The 20,314-nt window shown below is 45.6% G+C and overlaps 1 protein-coding gene across 2 annotated transcripts; it reads right to left on the reverse strand.

Moving 5' to 3' along the window:
* Positions 1–1,444: 1,444 nt before the first annotated feature.
* On the reverse strand, positions 1,445–4,033 carry Tex19.2 (testis expressed gene 19.2). 2 transcript variants are annotated; one of them, NM_001109622.1, is made up of 3 exons: positions 3,499–4,033; positions 3,095–3,168; positions 1,447–2,973 (listed from the first exon to the last, which is right to left on the reverse strand). In NM_001109622.1, exon 3 carries the CDS (start codon positions 2,882–2,884, stop codon positions 1,895–1,897), a length of 990 nt encoding a protein of 329 aa, NP_001103092.1. In that variant the 5' UTR covers positions 2,885–2,973; positions 3,095–3,168; positions 3,499–4,033; the 3' UTR covers positions 1,447–1,894. The 2 variants fall into 2 exon arrangements, with proteins under 2 accessions (XP_063125966.1, NP_001103092.1); XM_063269896.1 differs by having other exon boundaries at positions 1,445–3,168; positions 3,499–3,643.
* Positions 4,034–20,314: the final 16,281 nt, after the last annotated feature.

Here is a 20,314-nt window from a genome sequence, read left to right on the forward strand (position 1 = left end):
CAAAGGATCCAAGCTTAGGGCCCAGCACCCACATCAGGCGGCTCACAACTTCCTGTAACTCCAGCTCTCATGCTTGCAAGTATCCCTAGCATGCTTGAGGCTCTTGAGCTCCATCTTCCATAAAACAAGCACACGGTTCTGCGGCTGTCAGCAACTGCTGTACTAATTATTTATTAATATGCTAAAACATCATGAGCATAAAAATTTCCAGAAGGATTCGGGCATATGGTTCCAGAAGGTAGAGTCCTTCGTGGCAGAACAGCATAGCAGCAAGTAGCATGCGGGTAAGAACAAACTCAGAGCTCATACCTTGACTTGCAGGCAGGAGGCATAGACCTTGAAGTGGTTTTTTCCTAAAAGCCTGCCTCCAGTGACAATGCTTTCCCCAACAATACCAGACTCCTAAGCAGCCCACAGCTGGCACCAGCAATTGGAGGCCAAGTATCCAAATGTTAAAAACTATGGCGGACATCCCATTCAAACCATCACATTGCAGTTTCAGAGGATCAAAAGTTTAGTTCTCAGCACCCAGATCAGATAGCTCACGACCGGCTGTTAACTCCAGTTCCGTAAGACAGGCACACTGGAGGCGGGGACACACACACAAGTGTAATTAAAGCATATGGAAATAAATGACTGTGTCAAAGTCCATGACTGATTAAGCCATGACCACTCAAGGGTACTGATCAGCATGGATGAATGGCAAGAGAAGACCAAGGCACAGATGAGCCTGCAGTGTAACAACTTCTAGGACCCTTGTAGGGGCAGAAGCCACCAACAGGTCTTAGAGCTCAGTGGGTGGGCAAAGCAGAGCACCTGCAGGGCCCCATCCCACAGCACAGGGACCATTTATATACAGCCCTCAGGTCAGATTCATGTACTCAAACCCAGGACAACTAACAGATGATTACTATGCACATGACCCAAGCACTTGAGAAGCTGAGTCAGGAAGGCAGTCAAACGTTCGTTCAAGATTAGCTTGGGTTTTGCAAGGAGACCTCCTCTCAGAAAACAAAGCACAAGGTATATGCTTCAGAAGTCCTGGCCCAGCATAGATCAGTCAGTGGTTGACTCTCATTACTAGGAAAAACAAACAAGCAAGCAAAAAACCACCTGATTTTTTGTTTTGAGTGTGGCTATCACTGGCCCTGGCTGGTTTCAAAATCAGTATAAGGATGAAGATGACCTTAAGCTCCTACTGCTACTTCTGGGATTACAAACCTGTGCCACTTCTGTCAATCTGTGAAATAGACACTACTCATCTACACATGGAAAAAACTGCCTGTTTTAAAACACTTGAGACAAACTTACCATGTGACCCAGCAAAGAGACCAGAACCCAAATGTCCCCTTGCCGGCTCTGTGGGATCTTAAGCCAGTGAGCTACTCACCCAGGAGACGAGGCCAACAACCCACTGGGACCCAATGAAGAGACTGCAAAAGGCTTCTATGAAAACGATGACAACTTTATTAACAGAAACATGCACAGGGCAGGAACTGAACAAGTAGCACAAGCAGTCAACTCTGAATCCAGGACTCAAGGCCCCTCAGAAAAAGCCAAGTGCAGATCATAGGGGTCACCCGACCTGACTTGGTGTCACACTTCTAGTGTCTCCACTTGCAACTAGGGCAGAACTGGGAAGGACCAGTGACCCATTTCCTCCATATTACTTAATACACAACAGCCTTCCCTCTGTACACAAAGCTGGGCCTAACCTTCCAAACACTGAATAGTCAACTAAGGACAAATAACCAGGCTTCCCTGAGGCCCCAACCTCAGGCTGATCCAGAACCTCCCTTCAAGATGATGGATATCCTCCAGGACCTTCGGCTGAGAGGCAACCTCTGGCTCTTCAAGGTCCCTGGAGCCCTGGGGTTGTACAAGCATCAGCTGTTTAGTTGTGTGGCTCAGGGGAAGGGGAACGGAAGCAGGGCAACTCCCTCAGAGATACAACTTCTATGACAAGGAGCCTCTCCCCTGGCTCCCTGTTCCAGGCCTCTGGGGTGCTATTGTGCCATGGCAAATAAGAGTGCACCTTGAAGCCTCCCTTTCGCAGGCTGCAGTCGGCAGGCACCAGCTCCACCCCCAGCTCTGAGGACTCCAGGATGCTCAGCTTCCAGCGATGCAGATCCTGCTGTTCAGGTGCATTCTGCAGCTGGGCCACTCTTACCTCACCAGGGTCCAGCAACACTTGCCAGCGCTGGACACGGGTTCTCACAGCCCAGCAGGGAGTCATTGACAGCATGTAGCAAATGGCATCAAAGCCACCCAAAAGGAAAACGAACTTCAGGTCTACCAACCAAGCTTCTGCTTCCAAAGGGTCCATGGGCCAGGTGGGGCTCAATTCCAACAATACAGGTTGCCCGGGAGATGGGCTCGCATTGAAAATATCCCACCAGGACAAAGGAGGGATGAGCCAGTGTGAGCAGGGAGAAAGGCCATCAAATCTCCAGGGAAGGGCCTGGGTCCACTCCGCATCCTCAGGGCCCAGATCCAGAGGTACAGCTTCCTGAGGCCCCAGCTCAGTGGGCACAGGCTGGGGTCCCTGCCCTGTCCCCTCTGTCCCTACAAGGCCTGGTGCTTGAGCCCCAGAACCTGTAGAGGCAGAGATGCCATGTGGCGTATGACCTTGGCCCTCTCCCCAGCTAAGCCCGGGCCACTCCTCTGGCTCAGATCCTGCCTCTGAGAGTTCCATTGGCTCAGCATCCCACACTTCCTCTTCCCAGTCTCCCATCTCCAGCATGTTCTTAACGACCAGGAAAGCTGCCTTGAAGCAAGCAAAACAGATCTTCATTTGTTCTCCATGGACAAGCTGGTACAGCCAGGCTCCATAGAGGCAGGACATGCCCTTGGCCCCATGGCGAACACTGACTGGGGGACACATGGCCAAGAAGTCTGTCTGCAGCCAAGTGGACACGCAGAGGAAGACTTGCTCGATGGTCTCAGGAGGTCAGGTCAACAGGACCGTAGACGCTAGAAATAGGTGGAAAAGCTGAGAATGAGAGACCCAGGAGTACAGTAGGAGGTCTAGGGAGTTTGGGGCTCCAGGACACGGTGCAGTGGTACGAGAACTGGGTGCGAATTCAATGGATACCTCTCTGGAGAAGTAGACAGGCCCGAGCTTCCAGAAAGTTCTTCAGCTTCACACTTGCTCCAATGTCTGGGGAGCTACAAAGGCAAAGGAAATGAGGTTTGGCTCCCCCTGCTGGGCTCGCTGCTGGTTCCACTAAGGAGCGGGATGTTGGGACTCTGATCCCCCCGGATTCACTGCTCACTCTGTACAGGCCGGGGGCTGGGGTGCTTTTGCCACACCCACAACTCCAGAAGTTTCCTCAGGGTTCAAGGCCCCAACCTCACACTTGGGCCCAGCTACCACCCAAGGGAGGCCGGGAAGCCTAACCCAGGACCTCCTCTCTGCCCACCGCGCTCCCAACCTGGCCCAGGCCCACCATGTCCAACCAGTCCCAGCCACCCGCCTCAGCCCCTTCCCATCCTTACCTCCCCGACTGAGATTGCCGGAAGCCCCGCTAATGGCCTCCGCACCTGGGATCTCCTCGCTGAGCTCTGAACCCAGCACTGAGCAACGCGGACTTATAAAGGGCCAACACCCATGATGCTCCAGCTCATTTACATATCTCCCATGAGGCCAAAAAAAAAAAAAAAAAAAAAAAAAAAAAACCAACGCAGGAAGCGAAGGCGAAGGCGCTGAGTCACTCTAGCCCCCAAGGCGCACATGCGGCCAAGCGCCCCCTACAGCACGCATGCGCCGCTGACCTGCCCGCACCCCAGCGTCCTCTGCTTCCTGTGTGCTGTTCTTGTGGTGCCCGATGTCCCAGATCCCGGTTCCTTCGAGGGACTCGAAGGCCCGTGTCCGAATCTGGGCCGGCAGCAAGCACATCTTGTTTGGAAAGGACGATCCCTTCTTCCCTGTCTCTTCGTAAAAGTTTTTCCAAAGTTGGGAAACTGCTCAGTCCACCCTCCACTGCGTTTTCAGCACAGTTCCCCGCTCTCTGGGTCTTTTTGTTCTTAAACAGACTCTTAAGAATTCTTTGTAGAGTTTGTCCTTAGAGGAGGCTGGGACTCAGAAGAAAAACCAAGCAGAAGATACAAGGTTTCCAGTAGCCTCCCTCCAGAACTCAGCCTTGAGCTCAACCTTGACCACACAGAGATGCATTTGTTAAAATCTGCCGCAGTCCACTCTGGACATCCCACAGGGTTGGACACCGGTGTAGTGATGTGTCTCTGTCACCACACGGCCATATGGAGCAGTTTCACTCTCTCTATAGATCCTCTGGGCTGCCCTCAGGGTCCTGCCCTCCCCAGGCCCTGACTTCTGCAACCGTTTTGCCCTGTCCAGAATGTCACATTTAGCCTCAAGCACCAAGAAACTACCATGGTTTCCTTCCTTAGGAACATATGGCTTGTTTTCCTGGGTGCCCTGGGAGAGCAGAAAGCCAGTTTTATTCAGAGTTCAGTAATGCTCCACTAAAAACATATCCTTTTATCCACTCACTTCTTGAAGAATATCTGATTGCTTTCTGGGGTGTGGTAATTTGGTATTTTAAAAAGCTATGACCAGCTTTGCGTTGGTTTTCTAAACTTAAACTTTTGTCTCATTTATTCAATACACACAGAGAATACACACAGAGAAGCACAAAAGCTGCATTGTGTGGTGAACCAGTTGTGTTGTATCAGAACTGTCACATTTTCCTAGAAGCTCTTCCTTCAGGACCAAATGGAGTCTGAAGCCCAATGAATTTGCAAGTCTTCGAAAAATGGTAGCTGTGACAAAAACAATGAGAAACGACATGGAATAAATGACCATTCGTGTGGAAAAACCGATTTTTATCACAGCCGGGAACTAGTGGAGAGCTGCATCACGCTGGGCCATCCTCGAGCTCTAACCTCTTTTTGGTCTGAAAGGATTCCTGAGGAGTCTTTTTTTAAAAAGATACTACAAAGTGAGTTCCAGGACAGCCAGGGCTACACAGAGAAACCCTGCCTTGAAAAATCATAAAAAAAAAAAAAAAAACAAAAAACAAAAAAAACAAATAAAAAAAGCCAGGTCACAGCTAGAAGTGTACTCCCTCCACTAAGCAATCAAATATATGAGCCTATAGTAGCTATCCCCACCCCCCACCCCCCCACCCCCTACCCCCGACTCCCCCAATCCTCCCACCACCACCCCCCACTCCCGGAGCTGGGGACTGAACCCAGGGCCTTGCTGGGCAAGTGCTCTACCGCTGAGCTAAATCCCCAACCCCAACGGTAGCCATTCTTATTCAAAACACAACAGTCTCTTCCTGGAGAGATGGCTCACAATAGCCTTAATCTTTAGTCGTCTTCTGGCTTCTTCAGGTACCTATACATGTATGGCACACTCACTCACCCCTCTCCCCCACCACACACACACACACACACACACACACACACACACACACACACACAAATAAAAATAAAACTTAAAAAAAAAGAATTATTGGGGCTGGAGAGATGGTTCAGTGGTTAGGGGCACTGGCTGTTTTCCCAAAGGGCCTGGGTTCAAGTCCCAGCAACCACACGGCAACTCACAACTGACTGGAGCTTCAGGATCTGACACCCTCACATAGACACATTCACATAGACAGACAGACAGGCAGGCAAAGCAGTAATGCACATAAGTAATAATAAATAAATTTTAAAAAATTATCCTTGAGGCTTCATACTGGGCACCAAACTGTCAATGTAAAAAACACAAGAGACAAGAGACAGTTTATTCTTTATAGCGGTCTGTCTAAGCTCCGCCCCACAGTTACTTGGCAACAGCCAGGTAATGCCTGACTCACTATAAAAGGAGTTGCTTGCCCCCTCGTACTCTCTCTTGCTCTCGCTCTTGCCTTCTTGTTCCCAACTCTCTCTCCATTCCCCTTCCCCTCTCTCTCCACATGCTCATGGCTGCTCTCTCTCTCTCTCTCTTCCCCTCCTTCCCTCCCTCCCCCTTTCCCTGCCTCTATTAACCTCCTAACTCCCATCCCCATGGGATGTGATGGTTCCTCTGGGGAAGGGATGCCTCAGCATGGGCCCTCAGAGGCACCCCCTCCCCCACACCTGACCATACCTCCATAGGATATATCCCATATCCCCTCTCTTTATCTTTTTATAAACACATCAATTCTGAGGCTTATATATGAGTGTCTACGGCCCTAAAACACACCACAACACACACACACACACACACACACACACACACACACACACCCCTCCATGATCCAGAATGGTAACAGTTTCATCAAGTATTCACAGTAACATGTTGTTGTAAAATTATAAAAATAAAAAATGTGTGGTTGTCTTTTTCCTGCTAGGTCTGCACCACGGTGCCCCAAGATATCTGCTAGATATCTGGGCGGAAACACATCCCAGCTGCACACTTTCCTACACTCAAACCCTCACATAAAAGAACACACAACACAATAATCTTAGACCCAATTGATAAGATATAATTGCCCACTTAAACATACAAAGCCTGGTACCATCCATCCCTTAGGAACATTGATAACAACCTGTAAATACACAGAGCAGAATCTTAACATCACCATGACTTCTCTCTCCCTCCTCTCTCCTGTCTCTTCCTTTCTGTCCTAGTCTCCTCCTCCTCTTTCAAACTTCTCTCCCACCCATCCTTCCTTCTCCTCCAATGACAGGCCTCCTTCTATCCTGTATCTGCCCCTCACCTATACTTTACAAATTCAATGGGAAGAAGGTTCTGGTGAAGTCACCTGAGTTCTGAGTAGGTGACTAGGCAGCTGTCCTTGGGGCAGTGGAATTAGCATCAAAATACAGATAACTTCAGGGCAAACCACATTTCCCCCATTTTGTCCAGTTAAAAAGCCTTTTCACTTATATATAAATTGAGTACAATTATTACCATTCTACAATTTAAAAAGCATATGCTATACTCAACACCCAGTCCATCACTATATCAGTTAGACAGAACATTTAGTTATTCATTCCAGCTTAAGAAAGGCTTAGAATCTATATTATATCTTGGCTAGCTTGTATACTATCTGATAACTATCCAATAAAATATGTATATTCAGAGTTATACAGCCTGATAGACTATGAGACTATAATGTCTTCAACCCTGTCAGAACTCTGAAAATGACCAAATATCTATACACATAGGAAGCCTAACACGGCTTCCAGAACTGAGAAGTTGTAGAGACAAATCTCCACTAGCACAGTCCCCTGTTAGCAACATGTGAGCACAAGTCTTCAGCCTTCTGGCCCAAAATCAACTGACAGACTCTTGAAACGCAGATTTTGAAGGACTGATAACCCTGTCTTGGCAGAGCTTATTAGTCAGCTATTCTGCATATTTTGTCCTTTTCTGGACAGTATTAGTCTGCAGATGAAACAGGCAGTTTTGTCCAGTGGCTGCCTAGCCACAAAGTATTGCCTCATCTGGAGGTAGAGATGTTCAAATTCTTCGTTAAATCCACCAAAGGGGAACTGTTAGGAGCAGATATGTTTCAACAAAAGATAAATAACTTTAAATCTCAAATTTTGTGGATTTCTGACGTTTTTGAAAACCATCTATCTATATAAGACAATCTGTACTGTTGTCTTTATATCTTAATATCTTGAAAGTACTCTCACAAACTCAGAGCCATGAATTTGCTATTTGGCCCTTAACTCACATGTGTAATCAACTCAGAAGTTTGTAATGACATCAATAGAAAGACTGGCTCTAAACCTTGTACTTTTAAACTCTTTTAACAAATAAATTCTATATCAAAGCAAAGATATGATTTTACCTTAGTTACCAAATGAGATTATGACTGTACAACTCAATCTAGCTAATTCCTCCCTGTTATATTACAACCGATTCTAAATTCCTCATAAAAACAACTTTAGAATAACCACTTTCAGCCCTCCAAAGTCCAGGGAATTGGGGCGACGACTTCTCTATAACTTCTTCAAGCTGTACATGGGCGTTGAGATATCCTTGGGGGTAGGGGGTAGAAAGAATGACGCAAATGCTGTAGCCGATGTGTGCTGACTGGACCCAGCTGAAAGCCCTTGAGACCAGGAATCCAAGTAGGCCCATTCCGCAAAATACAACTCTCAAGACAAAAGTTTAGAATCGAAATCTCTTTTTGTTTGATTCTCCTACATTAATTTTTTCAGGCGGTCTACCTCTATCAAATCTGATCAGTATGACTCTGTGAGGTTTCCAGAGCCTAATCACACTTTTTAAAAACACAAAGACAAAATCTTTCTCCCAAAATACTGTGTTCCTTAGTCTGTAACCAGAAAAGCTTGTATCTTATATCCCCCAGAGTAATAATATAACCATAAAACTCAAAGTCACACCCATTATGAAGATTAAACAATTTTTTAAAAAGGAAGTAAGCTAAACAATGAGCCTGACAGGCTTTTGTACTCTGTGATATCAGAAAATTAACCCAAAATTCCTGTGGAGCCCATGTTAAGAGAATCTGAGCTTCGTGCTGTGCTAGATATAAAAAAATAACCACAAACCCTCACTAGCCGGCATCAACGAGCCATATGGCCTTTAGCGGGGTAATTCATAAAACAAACCAAATACCTTCTATCAATTCCAATATCAATAAGCAACATATCAAACCATATTTAGTCCAAAATATCTCAATCTGTTAAGCTCTGTACCCGGAGCCACAGATTTTTCTTTAACTTTAATAACTTCTATAATATGTGTCTGCATTCACTCTGCCTGGTGTTACAGACATTCATCACAACTCTCTACTTGGAGTTAGTGAGTAATTTTTCCCTATCTCAGTTCTGAACCGTGGATGAAAATCCCCACCTGATTCAGGTAATCTCTTTACTCTGTTCTTTCTAAAAACAAACTCAATCACCTTTTAATAATACCTGTAATTAAGAAGTAGCTTGTCTAACTAGGATTTCAACCCAAAATTCCCGTGGAGTCCATGTTAAAAAGAATATGAGTATCCTGAAAGACTTTCTAAACAACTTTCTTTAAAAAGCAGCTTTTAATCTCTAACTCTCTGAACTGCCATTACTTATCACACAGCCTGGGACCTACAGCCTGCCAGCCCAGGCGGCTTCCATCTATTTGTTAAATTCCCACCCTTGAGATATCACATGACTTAACATGGCGCCAGCCTCCTCTTACTTAGAAAATAAAAACTTTATCTCAGCTCTTAGGATTACTAATGGATTCTTGCCCATCGCATTGGTTTGCCACTGTTATTGTACAAAGAAAGCCGTAATTCAATTTATGTGACTGAGGTAGCAGAATAAACTCCATTTTGTTCTTAAGACTCCATTCTAAGTTAACTTGCCCTTAGAGAGGCATGGCCCCCCTCCCTTGAGGTCTGAGAAAAATCATGAAATGTCCCTGGTAGTTGCAAAACAGACACAGCAGCTACAGCTGGCTGATAACAGAGTGGGCTAAGAAAACGTAAGTCTTTTCCAGGTCAAGGTGGTCATTTTTGATGTAGGCTCCCTCCTTATGGTTTAACCAGGTGCTGTAAACTGATTAAAGACCAACGTTCCTTTACCCTCTCACGTAATGCCAAGGCTTGGAAACCCCCGCTTGTGTTTTTTTTCCTTTATAAATCCCCTTCACTTAGACCTGGGGTACACTCTCCTTCCTGTTCCATCAGGAAGGTTGGTGGCTCAAGCTCGAGCTTGAATAAAGACTCTCACGTGCTTACATCGGTGTTGTGATTCCTGGTAGGTCTCTTTGGTGTTTTTACCATCTGGACACAACAAAATCAGGATGCATTTCAAATACATTGGAAGGTTACAGGAAAGTGGGGGAATCCCTACTGTATGCCTCAGATGCTAACTGAGGACATTCTAAACTCCAGGGAGTCGATGGGCCTTTGTAGAGGATCAGCATAGATATGGCTTCCTTCTGGGAACATTACACAAAACAAGATCCTCCCTTCTTTCCAAGACACATTTTCTCTAAGTAGTCCTGGCTAGCCTGGAATTCTTTATGTAAAATAAGGTTGGCCTCGAACTCACAGTGATCCACCATCTTCTGCCTCCAAACTGATGTTTATTTTATTTTTATTTTTTTATGCTTTTGGGTTTGGGGGGGGATTTTGTTTGTTTTTCAGACATGGTTTGTATGTGTAGCCCTGGCTGTCCTGGAACTCACTCTGTAAATCCATCTGGCCTCCAACTCAGAGATCCTCCTGCCTCTGTCTCCTGAGTGCTGAGATTAAAGGTGTAGACTACCACTTCCTGGCGCTGATGTTTGTTTGTTTGTTTGTTTAGACTGTGGCTTTCTTCAGACACACTAGAAGAAGACATCAGATCCCATTACGGATGGTTGTGAACCACCGTGTGGTTGCTGGGATTTGAACTCAGGACCTCTGGAAGAGCAGTCAGTACTCTCAACCTCTGAGCCATCTCTCCAGCCTTCTGAATATTTTAGTTTCATTTTCGGTTGCTATGCGAAAAGCAGTATAAGGAAAAAGTGGATTATTTTAGCTCACAGATTAAATTACAGTCCTTCATGGTGGAGAGGTCAGGGCAGCTAGAACCTGAAGTATTTGGTCCTATAACATCTGTGGTCAGAAAACAGCTATAAAACCATGCTGGTCTCATCTTGCTTTCTTCACAACATTTTAGGCTTAGTTATTGTTAAGTTTAATTCATTATGTATGGTAGAGCATTCTGGTTATTAAAAATAAAATTCTTAGGAAGTAATAACCGGCTTCTCAAACCACTACCAGCCTGTCTCAGCGGAGTAGACATTACAAGGAGAAACTTTGGGCTTGCGCAGAATCCCAGAATTTACATTTAACTTCTCATTCTCCAAAACTGCTATAAAAACTCCAAATATTCCCCCCTTCCCCTTTCCTGCTGGAGAGTGAACAGCCTCTAACCGTCTGAAATAATCGGTCTCACCCGCTGGAGTCAGGCTGGCTCTTTTTCTGCCTCTGTCTCTATATGCTCTCTCAGAAATCTACCTGTGCACCTAAGAGATGTGCATATTTGTTGGGGTTCATGTGGAGATCAGAGGACAACCTGTTGGAGTCAGTTCTTTCCTCCTACCACATAGGTTCCCATAACTGAACTCAAGGCGTCAGGCTCAGCAATCATTTTAGTCAACCGAGTCATCTCCCCCCTCCCCACTTGCTTTCCGCACTATGTATAATGCGGGACAAACCCTGAAAGGGAATGATCCCACCTATGATTAAGGTAGATCTTCCCACACCTATTAACTCAAGCAATAAAATCCCTCACAGCAGCCTCTCTTTCAGATGACGACTCCAGATCCCAATACACTGACAGTAGACAGTGATCGCACGGACTGTGCTGAAACTCAGCAGGCAGCTAAGAAATGCCCACCCCCCCACCCCCGAACTCTGATCCTCCTCTCTCCAACTTCTCCGACGCCGGCATTGTTGGTCCGTGTCACCACACACCCTACTTTTTTGGTCTTTTAAAACCAACCTCCTGGTAGCCTAAGGCCATGACGTTAGTCTGCCTTGTAGTCTACTCATTCCTAAGTATTTTTTGTTGGCTTGCTTCTTGCCTTAGTCTGCCTGGATGTTGTAAGCCCACAGCTGGGCAGATGAGATGACAGGGGTGAATTTTCTCATGCCTCTTTAAGATGGAATTCTGAGGTCAGGGAGCTGTGAGACAGATCAGAGGGACCCGCTTTCCCTTTGGAGCAAGATTAAACACTACCAAATATTACTAAATACTTAAGTGTTGTTCGCTGCTGTTAGATTTGTTCTCTGTAGAGCTTTTCTTAACTCTTCATAAACACATTTTTAAGTGCTTTTCTGGGAGAACGGAAGAGGCACTTGATGAGGCCTTTCTTTTGCCTGTCAGGCTAGAGGAAGGACGGATCAGCCAAGCTGTATCTTGTTCATTTACTTACTTACTTACTTACTTACTTACTTACTTACTTACTTACTTACTTACTTACTTACTTATGTGTGAAGCAGCCTTACTATTTTGCCCAGGCTGTCCTCAAACTTGAAGTGATCCTCCTGCCTCAGCCTCCTAAATGCTGAGATTGCAGACATGCATCGGTCTGTCTGATTTCCAAGAGGCATCAGCACTGTCTTCCTGTCAGCCTAACTGTTAAGAACAGGCCAGCTGCTTCAGAAGACCACTACAATGACAGCTAAAGACATACTCCAGCTTTGGTGTCCCCCAAAACAGCCTGTGCCAGTCAAAGAAAGCTACATTCCAGCTAGACAAGCCTCGGTGACCTCTCCATGATCATGCGGCCTTTTTCAACTAGAAAAGAAGACATTTCTCCTTGTGGCCCCTGATAGGACCTGGGATTGGTGAAACCACAGCCAGTTATATAACACCCTCACCATAATCCTTCTGGTTGTAAAACCAGATTGTCTGTTCACTTTTTCCCATCAGCCAGGAAAGACATCTGTACTGTACCTGTGTTACAGCACAAGACCCATGAAAAGTCTTCTCTTGGTCTGGAGAGATGGCTCAGTGGGTAAGAATGCTTTCTGAACAGAATGAGGGCCTGTGTTTGGAACCCCGTGTGCTGGCTAGTTTTATGTGAACTGTGTAAGCTATAGTTATCTAAGAGGAGGAAACCTGGATGGAGAAAATGCCCCCCAAAAATTAGGCTGCAGGCAAGCACTTAGAGCATTTTCTTATTAAGCAATCGTTATAGCAGGGCCCACCCTATTATGGGTGGGACCACTGCTGATATGGTAGGTGTAGTAAGAACTGCGGTGGCGGGAGGGTGGTTCAGGGCTTGAGGAAGGGAACCAATTGAAGCGGAATCAGAAGTAAAAAGGTAGGCTTACTGAGAGGCAGCTCTCCGACAAGTTCATTGATGTCAGTCATGGTGCTGGAGGAGTTCAGAGTTCTATATTTTGATCAGAAGGCAGCCAGAAGGAGGCTATCTTCCACAGGCAGCCATGAAGAGGGTCTTTTCAGCTCTGGGCAGAGTTTGAACACTAGGAGACCCCCAAAGCCCACCTATACAGTGACACACTTCCTCCAACCAGGCCACACCTCCTAAAAGTGCCACTTCCCAGGAGCCACGCATATCCAAAACATATCGATAAACGTCTTTTACAAAGATTGTCTATACCCATCAGGTAATTCAACCCTCTTTTCCAAACTTCTATCCAGTCACACCTGAGAAGGCTTCTCTAACCCATCTGAGAATGCTCCCAGAGAGAAAGTCTCTGGCCTGTGGTCGGAGGCAGATGCAGACTGAACAGACACAGCAGGAAGGAGGCAGCATTAGTCTCACAAATCCAATAGCAAGTGTCCTTGTAACAATTGTCCCTGGGTTCTTGCCGTACTTTTAACACTCCCTGGGAGCTTTTCTGCCTTAACCCCCCCCCCCCAGCACTGCTTTAGCTCTGCAGAGGGTATTCTAAGACTCATCACTGTATCCCTCCAGCCGCCATGGGAATCCACCCATCTCTCAGACAAGCTGTGCCTACGGGTGGTCTTCATCAAGAGGATGGAGGGTAACAAATTCATGATTTTGTGGAGATGCCCGGGCTGAGGGCCAAGAGAGTGAAAGCAGGACATGAAGCATCATCCTGTCGCCATTGTCAGGGGCCATTGTGGGAATCGAGCTTCACAGAGACACCTCAGCATCCCCACCAAGAAGACATGTGGGGGGCTGGGGATTTAGCTCAGTGGTAGAGCGCTTACCTAGGAAGCGCAAGGCCCTGGGTTCGGTCCCCAGCTCCGAAAAAAAGAACCAAAAAAAAAAAAAAAAAAAAAGAAGACATGTGGGACTGTGTGAAATCAGACAAGGACAGTGCTCAGGAAGAGGGCGTTGCTGTGATACAGGGGCTGCGGAATGAGGCGAGCTTACAAGCTGCTGATCTTAGGTGTGTTAACACATCCAAATTCTAAGATCCTGTGCAGTCTGGGGACAGCCTCCAGCCCCCTGAGCAGGGGCCAGAGTTCTGCCTGTCAGAGCTGCAGGCAACACAACTGAACCTGGCAGGTCATACTATGGAGTTCTTTCTCAGAGCCTCTACTTAGGGGCAGCCAGGATCTAGACTTATACCACCTAAAAGAATTTCAGGGCAAATGAACATAAGGCAACGGGTTTACTAAGACATAGTAGTACACACCTAAGGGATAGGCAAGAGATTCTCAAGAAACAGTCATGCTAAGCATGAGAGATGGCTCAGCAGTTAAGGATACTTGCTGCTCTTGCAAAGGACCCAGCTGCTGTTCCCAACACCCACATGGTGGTTCACAAATTAATTACCTGTAATTCCACTTCCAAAGAATCTAATCGGGGTTGGGGATTTAGCTCAGTGGGGTTGGGGATTTAGCTCAGTAGTAGAGCGCTTGCCTAGGAAGCGCAAGACCCTGGGTTCGGTCCCCAGCTCCGGAAAAAAAAAAAAAAAAAAAAAAAAAGAACCAAAAGAAGAATCTAATGCTCTCTGGTTACTACACGCATGGTACATGTACAGACAAGCAGACACACACACACACACACACACACACACACACACACACACACACACACACAAACTAAGAAAAAAACATAAGAGTATAGCAAAAATATCTATGCATATGATTTTTGTAGCTTTTGGATTTACATCATTTGAAAGATGTAATTCATATCTAGGTTTAAGAGATTAAGCAAGAAGGTTTTGTAGAGGCCTGGTGTAGTAGCATACACCTTTAAACCCAGTTCCGAGGAGGTAGAGACAGGAGGAATTTCTCTGAGTTCAAGGCCAGCCTGGTCTACATAGAATAGCCAGAAGAACACAGTGAGACCCTGTCACTAAATAAAACAATACCAAAATACTGATTATAGACAGACAGACAGATAAAAAGTTTTTGGGGATCAGATCTACGGCTCAGCAGTTAAGAACATTTGTTACGCTTGCAGAGGGCCTGTTCGGTGTCTAGCATCCACGTGGCCGCTCACAAGCTTCTATAACCTCGAGTTCCAGATAATCTGATTCTTTTTCTAGCCTCATTGGGCACAGACACATACATGGTGCATGTGCATAAATTCAGGGAAAATATAAATTCCACATGTAAACACCAGTTGTTAATGAATTATTTTGAGACAGGATCTCGCCACATAGCCCTGGCTGGCCTGGAACTCACTATGTAGGCCAGGGTGGCCTAGAACTCACAGATTTGTTTGCCTTAGTCTTCTCAGGGCTGGGATTACAGGCATGCACCACTATAGCCAGTATAAAGTCATCTTTCCAAGGGACTAAGAAGAGTCTGGCTCTCAGGGTGTGTGTGTGTGTGTGTGTGTGTGTGTGTGTGTGTGTGTCCCTGTGTGAGTGTGTGTGTGTATGTCTGTGTGTCTGTGTGTATGTCTGTGTGTCTGTGTGTATGTCTGTGTGTCTGTGTGTGTATGTCTGTGTATTGTGTGTGTTTGTGTCTGTGTCTGTGTATGTGTGAGTGTGTGTGTGTGTATGTATGTTTGTCTGTGTGTGTGTGTCTGTGTCTGTGTATGTGTGTGAGTGTGTGTGTGTATGTATGTGTGTCTGTGTGTGTCTGTGTATTGTGTGTGTATGTGTGTGTGTCTGTGTAGTGTGTGTGTATGTATGTATGTGTGTCTGTGTGTATGTATGTGTGTCTGTGTGTGTGTCTGTGTATATATATGTGTGTCTGTGTGTATGTATGTGTGTCTGTGTGTGTGTCTGTGTATATATATGTGTGTCTGTGTGTATGTATGTGTGTCTGTGTGTGTGTCTGTGTATTGTGTATGTGTGTGTCTGTATGTGTGAGTGTGTGTGTGTCTGTGTGAGTGTGTGTGTGTCTGTATGTGTGTCTGTGTGTATGTATGTGTGTCTGTGTGTGTATGTCTGCATATGTATGTGTGTCTGTGTGTATGTATGTGTGTCTGTTTGTGTATGTCTGTGTATTGTGTGTGTGTGTGTCCCTCCTCTCTTTCACACATCTCTCATTTTGAATTCTAGCAAAGATAACAACCTCCTTTCAACAAGTATCGGGGATTTGTGAAAAACTCTGAGCCAGAAGCATTCAAACTGGCATCTCTGCCAAGACCATTCACAATTGTAAAGGGCGGGACACCCCTGAGCAGAAAGCGGTAACGCACATCGCAGATGTTCACGCCAATCAGATTGTGAATGCACGTGAGCGCAGGAGAGAATGGAGAAAACCGGTTTTCAGTGTCACCTGGCTTGACCCTTCCCTTCATTCCACCGACACGGCTCTCCTCTCTGGCTCTCCTTCCCTCACTCCCACAGTGCCCTCTTCTATTTGAGACTGTAGCATAAATCCTTGCCTGGAAACCCCACAACCCAAGCTCTCACTGCAAGACACGAGTGGTAATCATAATGTAATAATCTAGTTGACCTTGTTCTGATAAAGTTACAAAACGTTGCACTCAAATCTGACCATGGCAGGTGGACCTAGGAGGCGCTTCACCCTCTCTATGTCAAAGTCTTGTTTTAGTGACAGAGAATTGCTGGATATTGGAATCCATTTAGTCAATTCCAATCAATGTTCAGTCACCAGGCAATTCATCCTTCCATCTCCCCATTCATCTACTCATACATCTGTACATCCAGTCAACCAGCCATTCCCATATCCATTTATCTGTAGATCCATCTATCTATCTACTTATTGTTCATCTATTCACTATCATTCCCTATTCACTCATCCACCAATCCATCCATCCATCATCCACTTAAGCATTTATCCATTCACCCAACCATCCACCCAGTGATCCAGACATTCACATACTAGTCACCCATCCATTTACCAATCTAACAATTTTCTAATACATACGTATACCCATCTATTTATCCATCCATTTATCCATCCATCCACCCACCCACCCATCCATCCACCCACCTATGCATCCATCCATCCATCAATGCATTCACATGTCCAGTGATCCATCCACCAATTCATCCATCCATCCATCCATCATTCATCCATCAATGCATTCATATGCCCAGTGATCCAGCCACCTACCCACCTATCTATTTCACCAATCCATTCATCCATTCTTCCACCCACTCTTCTATTCTATCCACCCAATCAACCATGACCCATCCATCATTTACTCACCCACTCACCATTTCGCTTTCATCCATTCACTTGATAGTGTGCCAAGTACCTGTGAAAGCTACATTTTAGTAGATAGAGAGAGAGAGAGACTATGATGATTTCACTGGTAAGTCAACACAACAATTTCGTATGTCAGCAAGTGCGAGGACGAAAATCAAAGGACACAGTCGAAGGATGTGGCTACCCGCAGAACGGAGTCTCTACTGCAGACTTGATAACAAGGAATGACTTTCATTACTGTTCTTTCCAGGAAACCTGAGGCTTGCTCTGGCCTCTTTGTAAGGAGGATGTCCTTTGAGACCAAACCTCATGTCTATGGCTGCTGAGGTTGGAAAGAACGATGGGATGGTGACTGAAGGAGTGAGGGAGCTGGATGTCAAAGTGACCAATAGCCAGTTCAGTCCTCTATCTGAGGGAGAAGGCGGGAGATGACACGGAGACTAAGGTAGATGACTTGTGTGAGTTTTTAAATCTATTTAAATAGAAAAAACAAAGTAAACCAAATGAGGACAATTACACAGACAGTATACACGTAATTAAAAAACGAAGATCCAAGGTACTTCTACTTTGCAAATTTTTTGCAATATTCAAATTTTAGTCTCCCTAGAGAAGTATGTATCTCTAAGGGACTTACAGTGCAGCTTGGGAGACCAACTAATGTGACCTTGGTCATGCTCCAGATGGGGAGGCAGAGACAGTGGCCATGTAAATTATTGAACAGTAAACTTGTGACCCTTTTCTACTTTTAAGGCTTTCTGGAATATTATTAGCGCCATCTGGTCAGAGAATTATTGTGTGTCCTTGTCTTTGTGGCTGGCTTTTTATTCCTTTTGAAAACATAACTCTAATTTTATTAGGCAAGTCAGTTTTAAAAAAAATAGAATCCATCATACAAAAAGTCAGAAAATGGGCGACTTTTCAGAACACATCTGTTTGCCACATCCAAGGGTGTGCCCCATCTTGGCCACCAACTCGTCTGTTTTCACGCTGGAAGGCCTCCTCTGGCACCCACGGGCAGACTCTCTAAGGAGTCCTCTGCCGTGAATTTATGCATAAAAGATATAAAAGTGCTTCATCTCCTTCTTTACTATCCATGTGAAGGAATGGCAAGGGAAAGCTAATAAAAATGCAATTGCATCTGCTACTGAAATGCTTTGTGCAAATGCCGAGACTGCATTTGAGAGCCAAGCTTGGCTGTGAACTATTCAGAGCAAACAAATGTTTGTTCAGGGTCAAAGTTGCAACACTCACTATCTTTTTCCTGGTTTCAATTATTATAATAGATTTCAAGAAGGTTCTTTATCTTTGATGAATTGCCCAATGGTCTAAAACACTTTTCTTTTTCGTTAGGGTTTGGATCCAGCTGGGACGTCATCCCTCATGGGTCTTGAAGGCTTTGTGGTTTGGATGGTTTCTCTGGATGCCACTACTCATGCTTAGGTCAGCTTCCCGGATGAACCGGGAAAGGCACCAGCCTAGGGTGGCTCTGAGCCTCATCCCAGGAATACAGCATATCTGCTGCTGGGGTGGTTGTTGCCGGGATGCAGCTCAGAAGTGTGTTGGCTTAAATCTGCTGCACCCCGCAAACATCTCTGAAATTGAGGATGAGACATCGTAGGCACTCAAAAGGCTTCACATAGAAACTTTCTGATTTCCACCCCACTCTTAACTAGCATTTGTTCTCCCTGGTGTAGGTGAGGTCCCTTGAAGGCCAGTACTCCTGTCCTAATCCTCTTTGGCTTGCCCAGACTTGTCCTCTCACATATGTTGAATGTTTTCTGTTTTTCCTCTCTGTACTACTCCAACACTGTGGAGGTAGAGTGCTGGCAGGTCTGGGGAATGGACTCTGTCTGGGTCCTACAGACTCCTGACCATGACCTTGATCCTACAGAACTCACGTTGTACCCATTGGTGGTCTCTGCAGCTGGATAAATGTCTGGCTTTTCTCTTAGTAATACAGGTTTTGGGTCTCCCGGTGATGGTCATGTCCTGACCCCTTGGTGCCTCCCTACCCACAGAGTCTCTGTCCAACCCCAAGACAAGCTGTTCAATCTTCTGTTCCCAGTCTGTCAGGAACAGTTAATGAGGGATATTTATCCTAGAACCTGTGGTTTGGGTGTGTTTTAAGTAATAAATGATATTATAACTTCAGTGGACGAACTATTCTTTAGAAGTTTAGTAGGAGGCAACCTGAAAGGAAAAGGCCTTCAGATCTGAAGAAGCAAATGAAACCTTGCTTCTCTAGGTTTGGGGGTACTCACATGAGCCAGCCAGCCTATGTGCAAGGGCCATGAAGGAACATACTAGATAATGTGTCAGAAAAACGAGAGCTGGAGACTAAAACATAAAAATTACATATAAAAAAAGAGGTCAGAGAGTTACCTCAGCAGTTAAGAGCAATTGTGGCTCTTGTAGAGGACCAGGGTTTAGTTCCCAGAACCCACATGAAGCCTCAAAACTATCTGTAACTCCAGCCCCTGGAGATTCTCTGCTCTCTCCTGACCTCCATGGGTAACAGGCATGATGCACACATTGCACATACATGCATGGAGACAAAACACTCACGCACAAAATAATAAAACAAATCTAAGAAAGAACTAAGAACACTTGTTCTTGAAGAAGACATGGGTTTAGCTCCTAGCACACCTGAGGCAGTTAACAACTGTCATTAGGTCCAGTTCCAGGGAATCCAATGCCTCTTCTGACCTCTGCTGGCTCTTGTATGCAGAGAGAATCTCTTGTGTAGTATATGGAAGCATCAATAAAAAGCCGATTGGCCAGTGAGCTGAGGCAGGAATTAGGTGGGAGTACTGGTGGGGAGAGAGGAGTTCTTTCAGGTGTGGGAGAAGACTCACCCTGAACTCTGAGGAAAGACACATCAAACGGAGAAGGGGTAACCAGCCATGTGGCACTCATAGAATAAGGTAAATGGGTTAATTAAGTTATGAACTAGTCTGGAAACAAGCCCAAGCTTATGACCTAGGCATCTATTCATATGTAATTCATCTCCGAATTGTTATTTTGGGAACTGGGGGTATGGGTGGAAAAGCCCACTCTTTTTTAAAATGCTTTTTATTTTTTATTGGATTTTTTTACATTTACATTTCAAATATTATTCCCTTTCCCGGTTTCCCGTCCATAAACCCCCTATCCCATCCTCCCTCTGCTTCTGTGAGCATGTTCCTCCACTCACCCACCCCTTCCCGCCTCCCCACCCTGGCATTCCCCTACACTGGGGTATCAAGCCTTGGCAGGACCAAGGGTTTCTCCTTCCACTGAT

The sequence above is a fragment of the Rattus norvegicus genome, chromosome 10 (assembly GCF_036323735.1).
Source record: "Rattus norvegicus strain BN/NHsdMcwi chromosome 10, GRCr8, whole genome shotgun sequence".
Taxonomy (NCBI): domain Eukaryota; kingdom Metazoa; phylum Chordata; class Mammalia; order Rodentia; family Muridae; genus Rattus; species Rattus norvegicus.

Coding starts and splice junctions, on each gene's coding strand:
- Tex19.2 (XM_063269896.1), bottom strand. CDS start 2,884: ATGTGTCCCCCAGTCAGTGTTCGCCATGGGGCCAAGGGCATGTCCTGC.